The following is a 15590-nucleotide window of genomic DNA, read 5'->3' as shown; positions in this document are numbered from 1 at the left end:
TGCTATACACATGTTTATTCCCTTTGTGTGTATTGGAACAAAACAAAAAAAGGGAGGAAAAAAAGCAAATTCGACATAATGTCACACAAAACTCAGAAAATGGGCTGGACAAAATTAATGGCACCCTTTAAAAAATGTGGATAAATAAGATTGTTTCAAGGATGTGATCCTTCAACGCTCCATTAAACGCACCTGGGGCAAGTAACAAGTGTGGGCAATATAAACATCACACCTGAAAGCAGATAAAAAGGAGAGAAGTTCACTTAGTCTTGCAATGTGTGTGCCACACTAAGCATGGACAACAGAAAGAGCAGAAGAGAACTGTGTGAGGACTTGAGAACCAAAACTGTGGAAAAATATCAACAATCTCAAGGTTACAAGTCCATCTCCAGAGATCTAGATTTGCCTGTGTCCACAGTGCGCAACATTATCAAGAAGTTTGCAACCCATGGCACTGTAGCTAATCTCCCTGAGCATGGATGGAAGAGAAAAATTGATGAAAGGTTGCAACGCAGGATAGTCCGGATGGTGGATAAGCAGCCCCAAACAAGTTCCAAAGAAATTCAAGCTGTCCTGCAGGCTCAGGGAGCATCCGTGTCAGCGCGAACTATCCGTCGACATTTAAATGAAATAAAACGCTATGGAGGACCCCACTGCTGACACTGAGACATAAAAAAGCAAGACTACAGTTTGCCAAAATGTACTTGAGTAAGCCAAAATCCTTCTTGGAAAATGTCTTGTGGACAGATGAGACCAAGATAGAGCTTTTTGGTAAAGCACATCATTCTACTGTTTACCAAAAATGGAATGGGGCCTACAAAAAAAAGAACACAGTACCTACAGTCAAATATGGTGGAGGTTCAAAGATGTTTTGGGGTTGTTTTGCTGCCTCTGGCACTGGGTGCCTTGAGTGTGTGCAAGACATCATGAAATCTGAGTGTTACCAAAGGATTTTGGGGTGTAGTGTAGGGCTCAGTGTCAGAAAGCTGGGTTTGCGTCCGAGATCTTGGGTCTTCCAGCAGGACAATGACCCCAAACATACTTCAAAAAGCACCCAGAAATGGATGGCAACAAAGTGCTGGAGAGGTCTGAAGTGGCCAGCAATGAGTCCAGATCTAGATCTTAAAATTGCTAATGACAAAAGGCACCCTTCCAATATGAGAGACCTGGAGCAGTTTGCAAAGGAAGAGTGGTCCAAACTTCCGGGTGAGAGGTGTAAGAAACTTATTGATGGTTATAGGAAGTGACTGATTTCAGTTATTTTTTCCAAAGGGTGTGCAACCAAATATTAAGTTAAGGGTGCCAACAATTTTGTCCAGCCCATTTTTGGAGTTTTGTGTGACATTATGTCAAATGTGCTTTTTTTTTCTCCCTTTTTTTGTTTTGTTCCAATACACGCAAAGGGAATAAACATGTATAGCAAAACGTGTTAATGCAATACTTATCTGTGAGAAATATTTTATTTTCTTGAAAAATACCAGGGGTGCCAACAACTTTGGCCATGACTGTATATATTGTAAGGCGAAAAGTTAGAACCCACTAAAAAGTTTAACTGGAAAAGTTTGTCCAGAGGCACCAGGGACGGAGATGAAGAGAAGCAGGACAGTAAAATATTGCAAGGTTCCTGAACAAGCCCAGTGAGTCATGGTGAACAGGGACTTTTTGTGGTGCCACTCACGTTATTACGCATAGAATTGTTCATCACAATAACTGGAAAGAACATGTACTGGAGTACAAAGCCTCAAAAATATTGTTGAGGGCATCACATCCATCACCCTGTACTAATAAAGTACTAAGGCTGACTTTTAGAATTTGCCCCTTACCCCATGTTGTTGTGGATGTTTTGTCAGAAAATCTCAATGGCAATTTAGCACCCACACTTTACTTTTTTGACCTTTTATGATACCACAATCTACAAAGAAATCTTATACACGAAAGAAAAGCTAATAGGCAAAAAGGGTAAGCATGAGTAGTTTATGTTCCACAACAACTGGGCAAGTCCCAACCACATTCAAGACAGCCAGGTTTATTACCATCCTGGAAAAAAAAAACACTCCAGATTTTTTAGAGCTCAGCAAATACTGACTGGTATCACTTCTCTTTTCTTTATATAAAATTCTTCCAGGCTGTATACCATTACTCTGTCTCAGCAGAATGAACAAAAATGTCCAAACCAATCTGGCTTCATAAGCAGCACAGTAGTTTCCTCAGTCCTCAGGCTTTTTGACTTTCCAGCAACTTTTCACACAACCAATCGTAAGACTCGCATTAGTACTGAAATCCTTCCAAGTTCTTTCTCTTTATCTGTACTTTCTTGAAGGGTTTTATACCAGTGCTATGCTGATGACACTAAAGTCATCCCATGACACTCCTGCTCACACACAGATCTCAACATGTCTGGCAGACATCTCGTCACGGACTGGAAGCTCATCAGACGCAAACGAAACCCAGTGAAGCTAATGCTGCTGTAGGTCCCTGGAAACGTACCCCCATGTCAAGATCTTGCAACCTCCCTAGGTTAATCTCAAATCTTTCCAAATGCCACACAAGTGTCCTTTTCAACAGTCAATTCTAAACTTGTGGATTCTCCTGTACATCATTCAGAATTTCAAAGTTTCTCCACAAAGACAGCGCAGGTGATTGTTTAGCCCCTTGTCATAATGAAACTAAACTACTACAACATAATCCTTGCAGGTCTGCCTCGGGAAATATCTGACACCTGCAATGCTCCCAACACCTCCCCACTGATATGCTTTATTGGTAACGTCCCTGACCCTCTAATATGGCTTAATTTGTCCCACCATCTCTCAGGGGACATAAAGGCATGCATCAGGTCTTTTCCTGTTTCAACACTGGAATGAACTTCCAGTTAGCTCTCAAAAAATCACTGGTTGCTTTAAAGCAAATAAAAGTGTAAAAGCCACTACCGTAAAGCACATTGATTACCTTTAATTTGAAAAAGACAGTCTTGTGTTTTACTTTCCTCCATGAAATAGTTTTAGACTAGATGTTAAGCTTAGTGTAAGACCTAGTGAGCTAGCAATAGGCTTTGTTTTTGTTCGAGACTACAAAGCACTTCTGTAGGCTGCTCTGGAAATGTAGGTCACTAACAAAGCTTCTCACTGTACCAAACCAACGTTTCAAAACTCAGCTCATGGTCTTCCTCTTTAATAGCAGCTGTTGGCCTTGCACCTTGCACCTCTGGCACAAATGTACCAGAATAAGAATTTACAACTTGCACTCATTGATGAATAGTAGTGTCTGTCCTCCACTGGTGCAAAGGTGGAATGAATCTAAAATACCCTTTTACTGCCAACGAGTAGTGTTCAATTATTTACATTTACTGCATTTAGCAGACCCCCATTATCCAGAGTGGTGTAAAAATGTCCTTGGAGTCTCTATTATTATTAGACTTAAAACTTAAGATACATTACAAAATTAAGATTTTCCACAAAAGGCGTGTGTGAGTGTAGGTTCTGAATACAACCAAGCCACAACAGATTCCACGTTTAGTTTTCAATAGACTATTAGGCATGGCCCTTGTTTGGTTGGAATGAAAACCTGCACTCACACACACCTTTTTTTTTTTTTGTTTTTTTTAAGAGAATCTTAATTTTGTAATGGTTTCTTTAGTTTGTAATCTAAAGAACCACTGGAGTAGATGATGGCAGTAGTAGTAACTATACTTTACTGACACCCCAATGACCCAATCAGAAACAAGATTCCACATTTTTTCATGTTCAATTAAGTTTTTTAGTAGGACACCAAAAACGAAAAGGTGTAAGTGGTGCAAACTTACCCGAGTACGATGAGCTCTCCGTATTTAATTGGCACTTTGGTGGAGGAGGTGGAGATGTTCTCCTGCTCGGGAGAAAACATGGGCACGGTGTCTGTGTGCAAATGAGGGTCTGGGTGTCAGAGAGTCTCTAAGTGTGTGAGGATTCTGGATCTCCAGCGATGACCACTACACGGTCAACCTCAGCTTCGCCTCAGCTTCATCACCAACTGCGTCTTCATCACCAGCGCTGCATAAATCCTACACAGAGAGGGAAAGAGAGAAAAATAAATAAATAAAGAAGTTTAAAATGTTAGTTCAACCTTGAACGAGGATTCTGATCAACAAGTAGGCAACAGTCACGATGAAACAGCTGATACAAAAACATAATAGTAAAAAAAAATATGGTATGCTTTTTACAGTGCCATAAGTAGGTAAGGTGAAAAAACACAAACATCACCACATACAGTAAGAGTTAAATACATTTTGCACATAAATAGTTATACAAACTTATACATAATTTTCTTGCCCAAATTAATTTAAACCCCCAAACTCTCATGCAAAAACAGTAGTCTTTGTAAACACAATCAAATCTTTAGTCACAATTCATTACACACAAAATATCGATAAATAAAAAGTCTTTTGAGTTTAAGGCCTCTTAGCCTTGAACATATTGCAGAGTGCACCATAATACTACAACAACTAACAAATGGGATTGAAAAAGACAAACCGGGTCTGGCAAAACATCAACAGACATACATACAGACAAGTCAACTATGCCATTTTGGAGTAGTGTTCTTGTCAAGTTCTAATCGATCTTCTGTTTTATATAACAAATGTCCTCACTGTCCACAGAGGATGGCCAAAAAAACACACTGGCCAATGAATGCTGTTATTGGTGAAGGACTTTTACTGGCAGCAAAGTTCTGTTAATGTATCAAAAAAATAACCTTTTCCTTTTTTGAGGGTATTACTTTTTTAGTTGTTCCTCTTTTACCATGAACTAAATATGTGACCAAATTGTCAATGATGTGGATTTTATTAATGATAAAATAGCATTTTTTTGTTGCAAAATATTATTTTTTTTTCAATGTGCCTCGTTATTTCAGCCTCAGCTCTCTCTCTCATTCTATGACTCTATTTATGTACATTATGATTTGCAGACGGATGACAAATTAAAGGGACTCTGTTATGCTGTGGGAGGCGTTAATTAATTCCGCTGAAGTGTTCGGCTCTCATTTGTCCTTTAAGATTAAAGTGTCACTGCGAATCAATACGAAGCTCTTCTTCATTCTTAGATGAAAAATAAAATTGCCTTAAATCATATGCCATGCCTTTAAAACTCACCAGATCTCAACCCAAACAAAAAAGAGGGAAAATATTTGTAATGAGAAGTTAAACTATCAATATCAGGAAACCAGCCCAGAAAGAACAAATTAAAGCGTTCATTCTTTTAGTACTGTTTCAGAGAATGACGGCCAAAGCACTAGGCAGGTCTGAGTCACACACTGTCATGTCAACTTCATTTGTTTGTTTTTTCCTCATATGGTATAGAACAATACCACTCAATTTAAGTCACTTTTGAATCTGAGATATGAAATATGCGACACAGAGAGATGAGAACATAATGTAATATTTTCTTTCTTTCTTTTTTTTTCTTCTTTTCACCATAAATGTCACTGTATACAACCAGAAGGTTGAAGGAAATGGATATTACTGGTTGTGTTGAACACGTACAGGAAAAACAGCTACATGTTGATATTGACTCATCGTTCCTCATTGGTTGTTTGCAATGTTTCCTAAAAGAAATCAATAATGACGAGCATGTGATATTACAAACCAAATGGAAAACCTTCTCCATTGTTTTCAACATACTATCATGCATATGGGACTTGGTAGCTCGATGGTTAAGCACCTTCAGAAAGGCCCTTAACCCTCATCTGCTCAGGTGTATAAACGAGATAACTCGCAAGAAGTCACTCTGGCGTAATGGCACCTGCCCAATGCCATAAATTTCAATGCAAATGTACAAATATCGACAAATAATTTCGTTTTAAGAAGTAATTTTCAACTTATTTCTTTTATTTTATTTTGTGATTTTGTTTTTTTATATTTTTCCCTAGTGCATGCTCTACCTTTCATGGGCCATTAGGGAAAAAAATCAATATACATCAATCACACCTCTGCCCATGTAGTGTATCCTTTGTATCCGCTCATTACATCGCACTCACCAATCACACACAAAATTCACCCTATCAGGCAAGACAGGAAGTCCATCCTGGGTCTCAAGAGAGCTGCTGGAAAAGCTACAATTCAAGTTGAAAACCTCTCAATCATGCACAGTGTGTGCTTCAGGAAGTGATGTCAGCAAGGACAAGCAGACCCTTTCAGCAGGTCACAAGGCAACATGTGAGTAAGGGCATGCTTTTCATACACACTCATACATCAACATGACAACACACACACACACACACACACACACACACACACACACACACACATTTCCTGGTAATGGATTAGAAAAAAAACAAACTATTTCTTCTAAAAAGAGCCTAATTATCTAGCGTAACTATGTAATAACCGTAAGCCCATTTTTCAAAGCGTATGCTCTTAGATAGACATGACCTGTGTCAGTAAACGATTTGAAGTAATCTTAGCTGTTTCACTTAGTACACAGGCAATGCATGTTTTCCCAGTAAAGAATAAAATGGAATCACTGTTCCGAGACTAGAGGCAGACCAAACCGCTGCAGTTCAGTGAAACATTACTGAAAGACAATAAATCGTGATGTATAAGGATGATGTCATGTCTAACCGGGAGCATGAGCTAATTAGGTAAAGGTTCTTGATTGTTGGGTTTCCATAGCGTAGTGTGTAACAGTAGCCCACAGACACGTGAGTTGAAAGATATCAGGATAAAATACAAGTGGATGGTTCTCATTTCATAAAGCAAAACACAGAAAAATGCACAAAGCTCACCATGAGATTTTCTCAAAGACCCCAAAGTAAAACTTTGTGGTGTTCCTCCAAAAACTACAAGGTCACTGTGGAAGGTTAAACCCAAGAAGCATGAAGATGGATTGGTACATCATGGTACATTTGCCATGAACAGTTTTGTATGTCCATTAGTAAACATCTGATAATCTCAGCAATAATGGAACTATAATAAATGGACATTCAGTGCCACCCAAATGAAGATGGGTTACCTTTTGTGTCTGCTTTCTCATACCATCTCAGTGGGTTTTTCCATGCCACCATTACCACTTTCTCGCTCATTAGGGATAAACTTAAAGAGACTAATTTATGACCATAAAATGTACAGTCACCATCTATTTAAGCTGCTTTGGGATAATATCCACTGTTAAATGCGCTATACAAATAAAAAAGTGAATTGAATTAAATCCAGACGTCTCTGAATGTAGAGCTAAAATATATTTGCTACAAATACCACTAATCGCCTATTTTTACATGCATTACACTTTAATGATTAAAACCAGACTCTCAGTCATACAATGTTTGGATTCAAACAAGTGTGTGAAATGTACAAATGTGAACAATTAACATGCCTTATGGTTTTAGAGGCTGAAATTTTAAATAAGATGAACCAATATAATGCCTTTCCATGACACACTTGTTCAAACTACCCCAAGGTAACCTGCCCTTATTTTATCTTATTTGATGTACATTAAATTTAATGCTAAACCATTAAAATTTTTGACATGTCATTCATTAATAAATAAAACACTGTAATCGTTAATAAACTCTGCTTGTATAAGCGATACAACACAATCTGGACTGCGCTGTTATACAAAAATATTTCTCCATCTTTACGGGCAGTTTCATACCAAACCGGTGTGGATTTGTTTCCTATAAATAAAGTACATGGTGGCTTTCATACACACACTACGCCTCATTATTAAATGAACCATGCATTTAGAGACACATGGTTTATTTGATCTGATATTTATTGGTCCGATTTAGATTCTGTAATGCAACCAGTGGAAATAACGGTGAGTGCACGTGTAAATTAACAACCATAGACAACACACAGTCTCTGTTTGCTGTTGCTGGAAGGGAAAGACAGAAGACAAAAGAAAGAGAGAGAGAAAAGAGCACAAAAAGAAGGAAGGGAATAAGAACAGAAGAAGAATCAATGTGTGCTTTATTACACTAACTAGCTAAGTGAGTCTCTGTCACGTTGCATTTTCAAGAAGCACCCTGTGGTTTGTGTAAAGCCTGGATCGTCTGACCTGCAGCTGTTAAATGTTGATAGTGCTATCAGACTTCTCTTACTCACTCACTCACTTACATAGAGCTCTGTCTAGACCTATCAAAACCCACTGTTTGCTCCCGCTACACTTTTAACCTGTTAGCCTTCGCCATCGCTTTTGGGACTCACAGCTGAAAATGCCCTACCAAATTTTAAATGTTAACAGTTTCTGAGAAAAAATATACATTTCCTGCATTGAACATTATTTTGTATTTTATATATAAATAGATTAAATCAGTCTTGGAGCAATCCAGAAAAATACTGGGTTGAAAGTCACGTCTCATGAGTTTATATTTAAAATTTTATTTAAAGATTTTCATGAAAAATGAGATTCCTACAAACATTTATCTGAGACTATGTCTGATTCTTTTCTTCTTCCCCCTGTTTGAGAGCCACCTGCTAGACCCAGGAAGTCATTCATACACTAGTCTCTATTCACATTATTAGCATAATTGCTGTTAACACTATTGTTATACATGTTTTGCTATTGATATTGATTTGGCATTCATATTGATGGCCAGGTAGCCAGACAAGCTATTATTTTACAGTCCATTCATATTCCATTCAGATTGATGTTCAGCTATTCCAATCCCTACGATACACACACACACACACACACACACACACACACACACACACACACACTTTCAAGCATTTCTCTTATAAAAACAAATGGGCAATGAAACGTATAACATCATATAAAACTGTAAAGGGAGATATATTGTATCTCACAGATGCAAAATAGGCTCAGATTTTCCATCCTCATGCAGATCACCAAGTCACTGTTGTTACTCCGCCCCAATTATTCATTAATTAATTAATATTTTCCTCATCGCTGATTTGTGCAAATCTCAGATGAAACAACTTTTTTTTACTGTCCATTTTTTCTTTGTTTTCATTTTTTTGTAAACAAAGCCGAGTTAGCATGCGGTGGAAACAGCTGTTCTATTCCAAGAGCTGAATCCACTTCCTGCCAGGTGTGTCGCAGTGCACGTGCTGCACTCATTGACCACTAAGAGCTTCTAAAGAGTAATACAACTAAGAACTAGCCCATGTGAGAAATCAAAACCTCCCATATACTGTTATAGTCCTTCACTCATTGGCTACATTTTCCATCAATCATTTTGTTTCCATAATGCTACTGGTTTGAAATTATAGATGTGGCATAACAAACTTCACCACCACACCTGCAGAGAGAATGGATGTTGAGAGTGGATGCCTGAGATTCCACCTTTCTTTGACTGTTTTTTAGTTTGTGGTCTCATTTGTTTTAGAACACTATATTCTACCAGCCATATTTGTTTTTTTACCACCAAGCTGACGTTTTTACCACAAGTTTTTCCGAAACATATACAAACAATACACCAAACAAGTACTGTGACTTAAAACTAAAAAATAAACATCAAAACTACAACACATGCTTTACGGCATGTTTTTCAGTGGACCCTTATCTTTCCAAATCAACTGGTATTGGCAGCAGTGGATGTGTTTTTGACTCGTTATTACAATTATAGTGTAAGTTCTGCATTTTTTTAATGCATGTTGTTGGTGTGTACTACTTACACAAAATCAGCAAATAAATTAATTATACGTTTTTCATTAAAAAAACTTAATCTAAAATCGATGCTTGAGGCTTAGATCTTTAGAATGATTTATAGTGTCTCCGAACAATGGGATATCGGCCACGCTGGCGTGACGCTGAAGGCTAAGGGGTTTTGAACAGCGAACTTAAAAGGGTTTTACATGCATGATTAAAAATAAAACAAATATTTATTTATTTCTTGTGGCCATTACAAATGAGGCATCTGAAATTTCTTTTTTGGTTTTACTTCATCCACCTCCTTTGGTAATGCATCACTTCAAAGCTACACCCTAAACAGAGATGAAAAAAGCCGCAAATGTGTAGGTGGGTGCGTTTTAAGCATGTGTGAGAAATAACAGCAGTTGAAACTTTGCTCGATTGCAGGGTCATTAAGGTTAACTTTGCTGTAGCACAGAGACCAATTAAATCATACTGAAACCAAATGTGGGGCATGCAAAAAGAAAAAGTGGTGCATTATTGGACACCGTAAGGAACAGTGAGTAACCTAATGCTTTCACCAGAAAACACAGAATTATAGCAGAAAGCCACTTTTATCTTTGTATTATATTTTAAGTTCAGCACAAAGTGGATCAGTTTCTAATTTATAAAGCCCCTTGCAATATTTTATCATGCATATAAACATTAATTTTCATATGGGGTTGATGTTCAGTGGGGATTATATTCAGACCAAAGTTTCGATATAAAGTCATAGACTGAATCACATAAGTTATTTATCACAATCCTTGCAGTTTGAAATTCCAAAAATAGTCTGCAAAACAAAAGAAAATATTCAAATAGGAAATAATAGATTATAATCAATATTTTAAATAGAATACACAATTGTTGCTCATGGCACTATGCACAAACTAAACCTTTAAACAGTTACAGCCTTTGTGTAAGGTGAGCTGAAAAGGCTGATTGCTTTTATTACTTAAATATATCTTCAGGAGAGATTCAAACGAGAAACATGCTGCATCCCTGTTTGCCTTCTGCCTGTCCAAAATACCATCCAAAATTGAGTGTGTCCCAAATTGTAGCATTAACATGAGTATCCTAGAAGTAGACGGATGGTCTACTACTTCTGGAAGTGTAAATCCTTAAACAGTTTTTCAGTTAATATTACACACAACCTTGCATAGGATAGAGTTTGGTGATTGGTTGCTTTGCTGAATTTAGCCTGCTTTTGCTGAATTTAGCCTGCACAAGTTAAATGTTAAGATCTAAATACATAAGATTACTGGATGGACGCTGTATAAAAAGAGTGCTATGTGTTATAGGTTGTTGTGGAAGATTGCAACACATTTGGACATCTTGCACTAAATAGTTTAATGATTTTAAAGACAGTTCAGCTACAATGATTCATGATTAGTTATTAAGCCTCTGATTAATCAATGACACATTTGAAGCAAGTGTAGACTATACAATATATAATATAGGCAAATGTTTTGGACACCTGACCATAAGCATGTATGTGCTTTTTGAACATCCTATTCCAGAGCTTTATAGCTTGCCACTCAAGATCTTCCATGTCAAATATTGTAAACCATATCTTTATTAAACTGGCTTTTTGCATAGGGGAATTGTTAAGCTGGAACAGGTTTGGGTCTCCTAGTTCAAATGAAGGGAAAATTTTATGTTACCACATCCAAAGTCATCCCAAGTTTGTGGTAACACTTTGGGGAAGAACCACATATGGCTGAAAAAGTCAGATGTCCCATTAATTTTATCCCGATATTGTATTACAGTAGTTCAATACAGGGCACTTTAAGAAGTAATGGGTTATGCCTTATTTATTGAGATGAACAAAGACAAAGACACACCTTTTTTCTGAGACCTGAGACAAACAAACCCAAAGCAACATGGAGACACAAACATGCTGAAGACAATATGGTTTCTATTTTAAATATGTATCTCAAATATATTTGAAAATGATTAACAAAAAATGTTTTACAGTTTCAAGCAGTGCATTATAAAGTGTTTATAGAACCTTTTGACAGCTCCAGTTTGTTTAGTCTATTATTTGAAGAACAAATTGTACGCTGCCTTTGATCCTAACAGCTTAAAAGCTGAAAAACTTCCTGAACTGAGAAAATGAGGCCAGTGAAACGTTTTTGTTGTTTGGGACATTGCGAAAGAATGACCAGGGTCTCCACCCAACAGTTAAAAACTGGGTTCAGCAAGAACACAAACAGTTGCATACATCCACACACACACCACAAACACACAAACCCACCACACACTTCTGTATCTGAGCAGGGCGGTGTAGTTGTTCCCCAGCTGTTCCTGTCCTGATCATACGCACATGTCTTTCTCTCAAAGCTGGCAACAACCGTTAAAAAAAAAAGCCTTCTTATCTCCTCTTCTCTAAACAGGTTTTCTGTCCATCTCATTATTTCTGCCCCTCTCCCTCTTACCTCGTCTTCCTTTCTTTTTCGCCACACATTATTTCCCATAGCAAAGCTTGTATTCAGAAGAATTTCAGATGGAGCATTTTCTCTTTCACACATGTGATTCAACAATCGCACTTGCTTTCCAGGAACACAAGTCCACATTGTTCATGATTTACAAAACACTGTCTTGGAAGCCTGTGTAAAGGCGGCTTGCAAAATGAAAGCAGTGAATTTTGAACACAGAGCTACCGCCTTGCTTACTGACCACAATGACCAAAGAATCTCTTTGTAAAAAAAACATTTTTAGTTCTCACCAGAAAACATAATTAAAAAGACAATATCCACCCTGGATGATTTACAAATAAGTAATTATATTTCTTAAACACACCCTTTAGTTCAGAATTCTTATGTTGAATTACATACACACATTGCATCCTGAGACAAGCATTTTAAGTCTCCATGGCAAACAAAAATAAACAGCAGCATTATTTCTGCTGAATCATTACTACCACATCCTGGAATAAGACCAGAATGTCTAATATGCCCCCCTGCGCCCCTGCCCAAAATGACTCCTATTAACCATTAAATCCATCACACCAGGAGACTGGATATAATTTTCAATAAAACAAAGAGTCCCAAGCTATTAATTCCAACCTCGGGTTTAGGGTGCTTATGAAGGATTTTAGCAGAAAATTTGAACTGAAGTGAAAGCTAAGCACGCCTGTCCCATGTACACACAGCCACAACTTGTTCACAAGATCATGAAAATCAAAGCTAATGGCAGCTTAGCCGGACTGATTAAAAATGACAGAAGGGGGTCTGTGGACACGTCAGGATGCTTTCTAAGCAGAGGCACAGTGCCTCATTCAGAGTTTTTACTTCTTTACACCTACCCAGCTAATCTATATAAACGATTTGAGGTGTCTGGGAGCAATCATGACCCCCCAGACAAGAGAGATGGGGCTTTGTAACCCCCAGATGTCACACACAAGTGTGTTTCTGTCTCACTTCTGGCTGCTTCTGCCACACACACACACACACACAGAGACACACCCACATACACACTCACTATTTATAAGCCTAAATGGTGTACACAAGGCACAAACATGAGGAGTTTATCTTAAACAGTATAAACAGAGGGAAACACAATGAGGCCCTGAGTGATTAATACCAAGACTCTTACTCATTACAGTAACAGTGTCAATACTGATGATACTGTGCGTGAAAAAAATACTCACTCAGTGTGAAATATTTGGTAACACTGCATCCCCAGTAAATATTACTTGCAAACAATTTCGAAAAACCAAAAACCGTTTTCAAGCACAGTAAGAAGGGAAACAAAAAATCTGAAACCTTTGCACAATATCAAACACACCCCTTAAATAGTTTATTTATATGCATATTCAGATTCTTTACATATTGTATTTTTTTTTAATGACTTACTATTACATGATATATGAATTCAGATTCTATACCAGTTATTAAAAAAAATTAGATTGTCCATGAGATTAAACAAGTATGGCTAAAATTACATATATTTTCTCAACATAGAAAACATATACAATATATGGCTGCAATTAGTATGTGGTAAAATACAAAAAAAAAAAAAGGCATTATAAAGGTCCAGGCAAATTGCATAAAAACTTATACTCTAGAAAAAAAAATAGAGATGTGTTTTAGACAAAATCAGCAACATAGACTGACTACATCACTGCCTCTAAAAATGTGTAGTGAACTGGGAAACAGCTTGTTAAGGTACACTATATAGACAAAAGTGTTGCGACACCTGACTCTTCCAGCCATATGTGGTTTAAACTGTTAACACAAAGTTGGAAGCAGACAATTGTATAGGATGTATGTGTATTTAATTTTGCCTGGAACTAGAGACCCAAACCTTTTCCAGCATGGCAATGCCCCTATGCACAAAGCTAGCTCCATGAAGATATGGGTTACATGGGATGGAGTGGAAGATCTTGATAGCGTGGCATGCTACAGAGCTCTGATTTCAAACCTACTGAACAACTTTGGGATAAATTGGAATGCTCACTGCACCTCAGACCTCCTAACCATACATCTGTGCTAGGGCTGAAACGATTCCTCAAGTAACTTGAGTAATTCAAATACAAAAAAGCAACTAACTACACACAGAGCACTGTGTTTCCCCACGGACCATTATTACTGACACACTTGGAGCATTTCTGACGCACCTGGGGCATTAACTGCACTCAAACTGTTATAAGGGCTCTGTATGAAAACAAATTAGTTTATATTAATAAAAAGGAGTAAAAACATAGTATACCTTCAGAACGGACCACTTTTTCTTTAGTACTGCAACTCTCTGTTCTGTCCCACTGACACAGTTGACAGAAGCAGCAACATGTTGCCATTTGCACTGCTTCTTTTTAATTAGTGCTTCCGCTGCTGTGGCCATCAAATAATGTTGGTTTCTGGGTTCCACACAGTTTTATAAATGAGACCCCTGGACAGGTAGCACAGAAGATGCTGCAGAATGAAAAATGGAGGAACGGGGAGAAAACAGCGAGGGGTGAGGAGAAGATTCAGAATACTTGATCGGTATTCTGTATTTTTGTGATTTTGATAATAGGTAGAATACTCAATTACTAAAATAATCGATATCTGCAGCCTTAATCTGTACTTGACTTTACTAACACCTTTGTGGCTGAATGAGCACAAATCTCCACAAGCACACACCAATAACTAGTGAAGCATATTCCCAGTAAAGTGGAGGTTATTATAATAGCAAAATGGGGATGAATTTTGGAATTTCTAAAAAAAAAAAAAAAGAATTAACAAAAACCATATATAACAATTCAGGTGTCCACAAACTTTTATCAGCATACTGTACGTAATATATGATTGACGAGACATGCCAGCCTGAAAACAATGGTTTGATGTAACACCCATCCTCCAGAGAGAATAATTTCCACATGCTCAGTGAAGCTACATAGCAAGTAGTCAAAGACAGAGAACACAACAGTGGTTGTGTTCCAAGTTCCAGAAATAATTTGAATATGAAACAACACATTATTCAAAGTATTTCTGTTTAACAAATTGGAAGTGTTTAATATAAGGCTATTATGCAACTGAAGGCAATAGCTGCATAGAAAGAGACAGCACAATGAAGAGGGAGAAAACAGCCTGTAGCTGTTGTGGTGATGTTCCAGCACAATTCAGCACAAATACCTCATGAGAAAAATTACAATTATCTGCAGAATAGTGATGTTTGAGAGGCAAATTACACACACACACACACACACACACACACACACACACACACACACACACACACACACACACACACACACACACACACACACACACGTAAATAAAATATGGAACAGTGCAGCTCATCTAATATTTCAGGAAGCAGGAACTTGCTAGCATTACTGTTATTATCATCGTCAGAAATTGTGAGCTTAAATTTCAGGCGTGCCAGAGATCTGAGCTGGGTCTAATCTCGATAAGTCAACCATCCATATTAGTGTCTGGATCTGATAGAGTCACTTTAAATTGCTAACGAAAGGCAAAAACTGATTCCAAATTAACAGCAAAA

At 37.6% G+C, this 15590-nt stretch overlaps 1 protein-coding gene across 4 annotated transcripts in view; it reads right to left on the bottom strand.

Annotated features, from left to right (window-relative positions):
• The window catches only part of peli1b (pellino E3 ubiquitin protein ligase 1b), a 45720-nt gene that overhangs the window by 17655 nt on the left and 12475 nt on the right, over positions 1-15590 (bottom strand). For 3 of the 4 annotated variants that reach the window (XR_006926667.1, XM_046855574.1, XM_046855576.1), the window contains exon 2: positions 3800-4036. Coding sequence is in view for 3 of the 4 variants with exons in the window: in XM_046855574.1 (XP_046711530.1) it covers positions 3800-3879 (80 nt within the window). In the remaining variant the exon portion in view is untranslated. Of the gene's footprint in view, positions 1-3799; positions 4037-14315; positions 14519-15590 lie in introns of all 4 variants that reach the window. The other variant, XM_046855575.1, reaches the window with a different exon arrangement.

The sequence above is a fragment of the Silurus meridionalis genome, chromosome 8, assembly GCF_014805685.1.
Source record: "Silurus meridionalis isolate SWU-2019-XX chromosome 8, ASM1480568v1, whole genome shotgun sequence".
Classification (NCBI taxonomy): domain Eukaryota; kingdom Metazoa; phylum Chordata; class Actinopteri; order Siluriformes; family Siluridae; genus Silurus; species Silurus meridionalis.
This window is presented reverse-complemented; position numbering and strand designations above follow the sequence as displayed.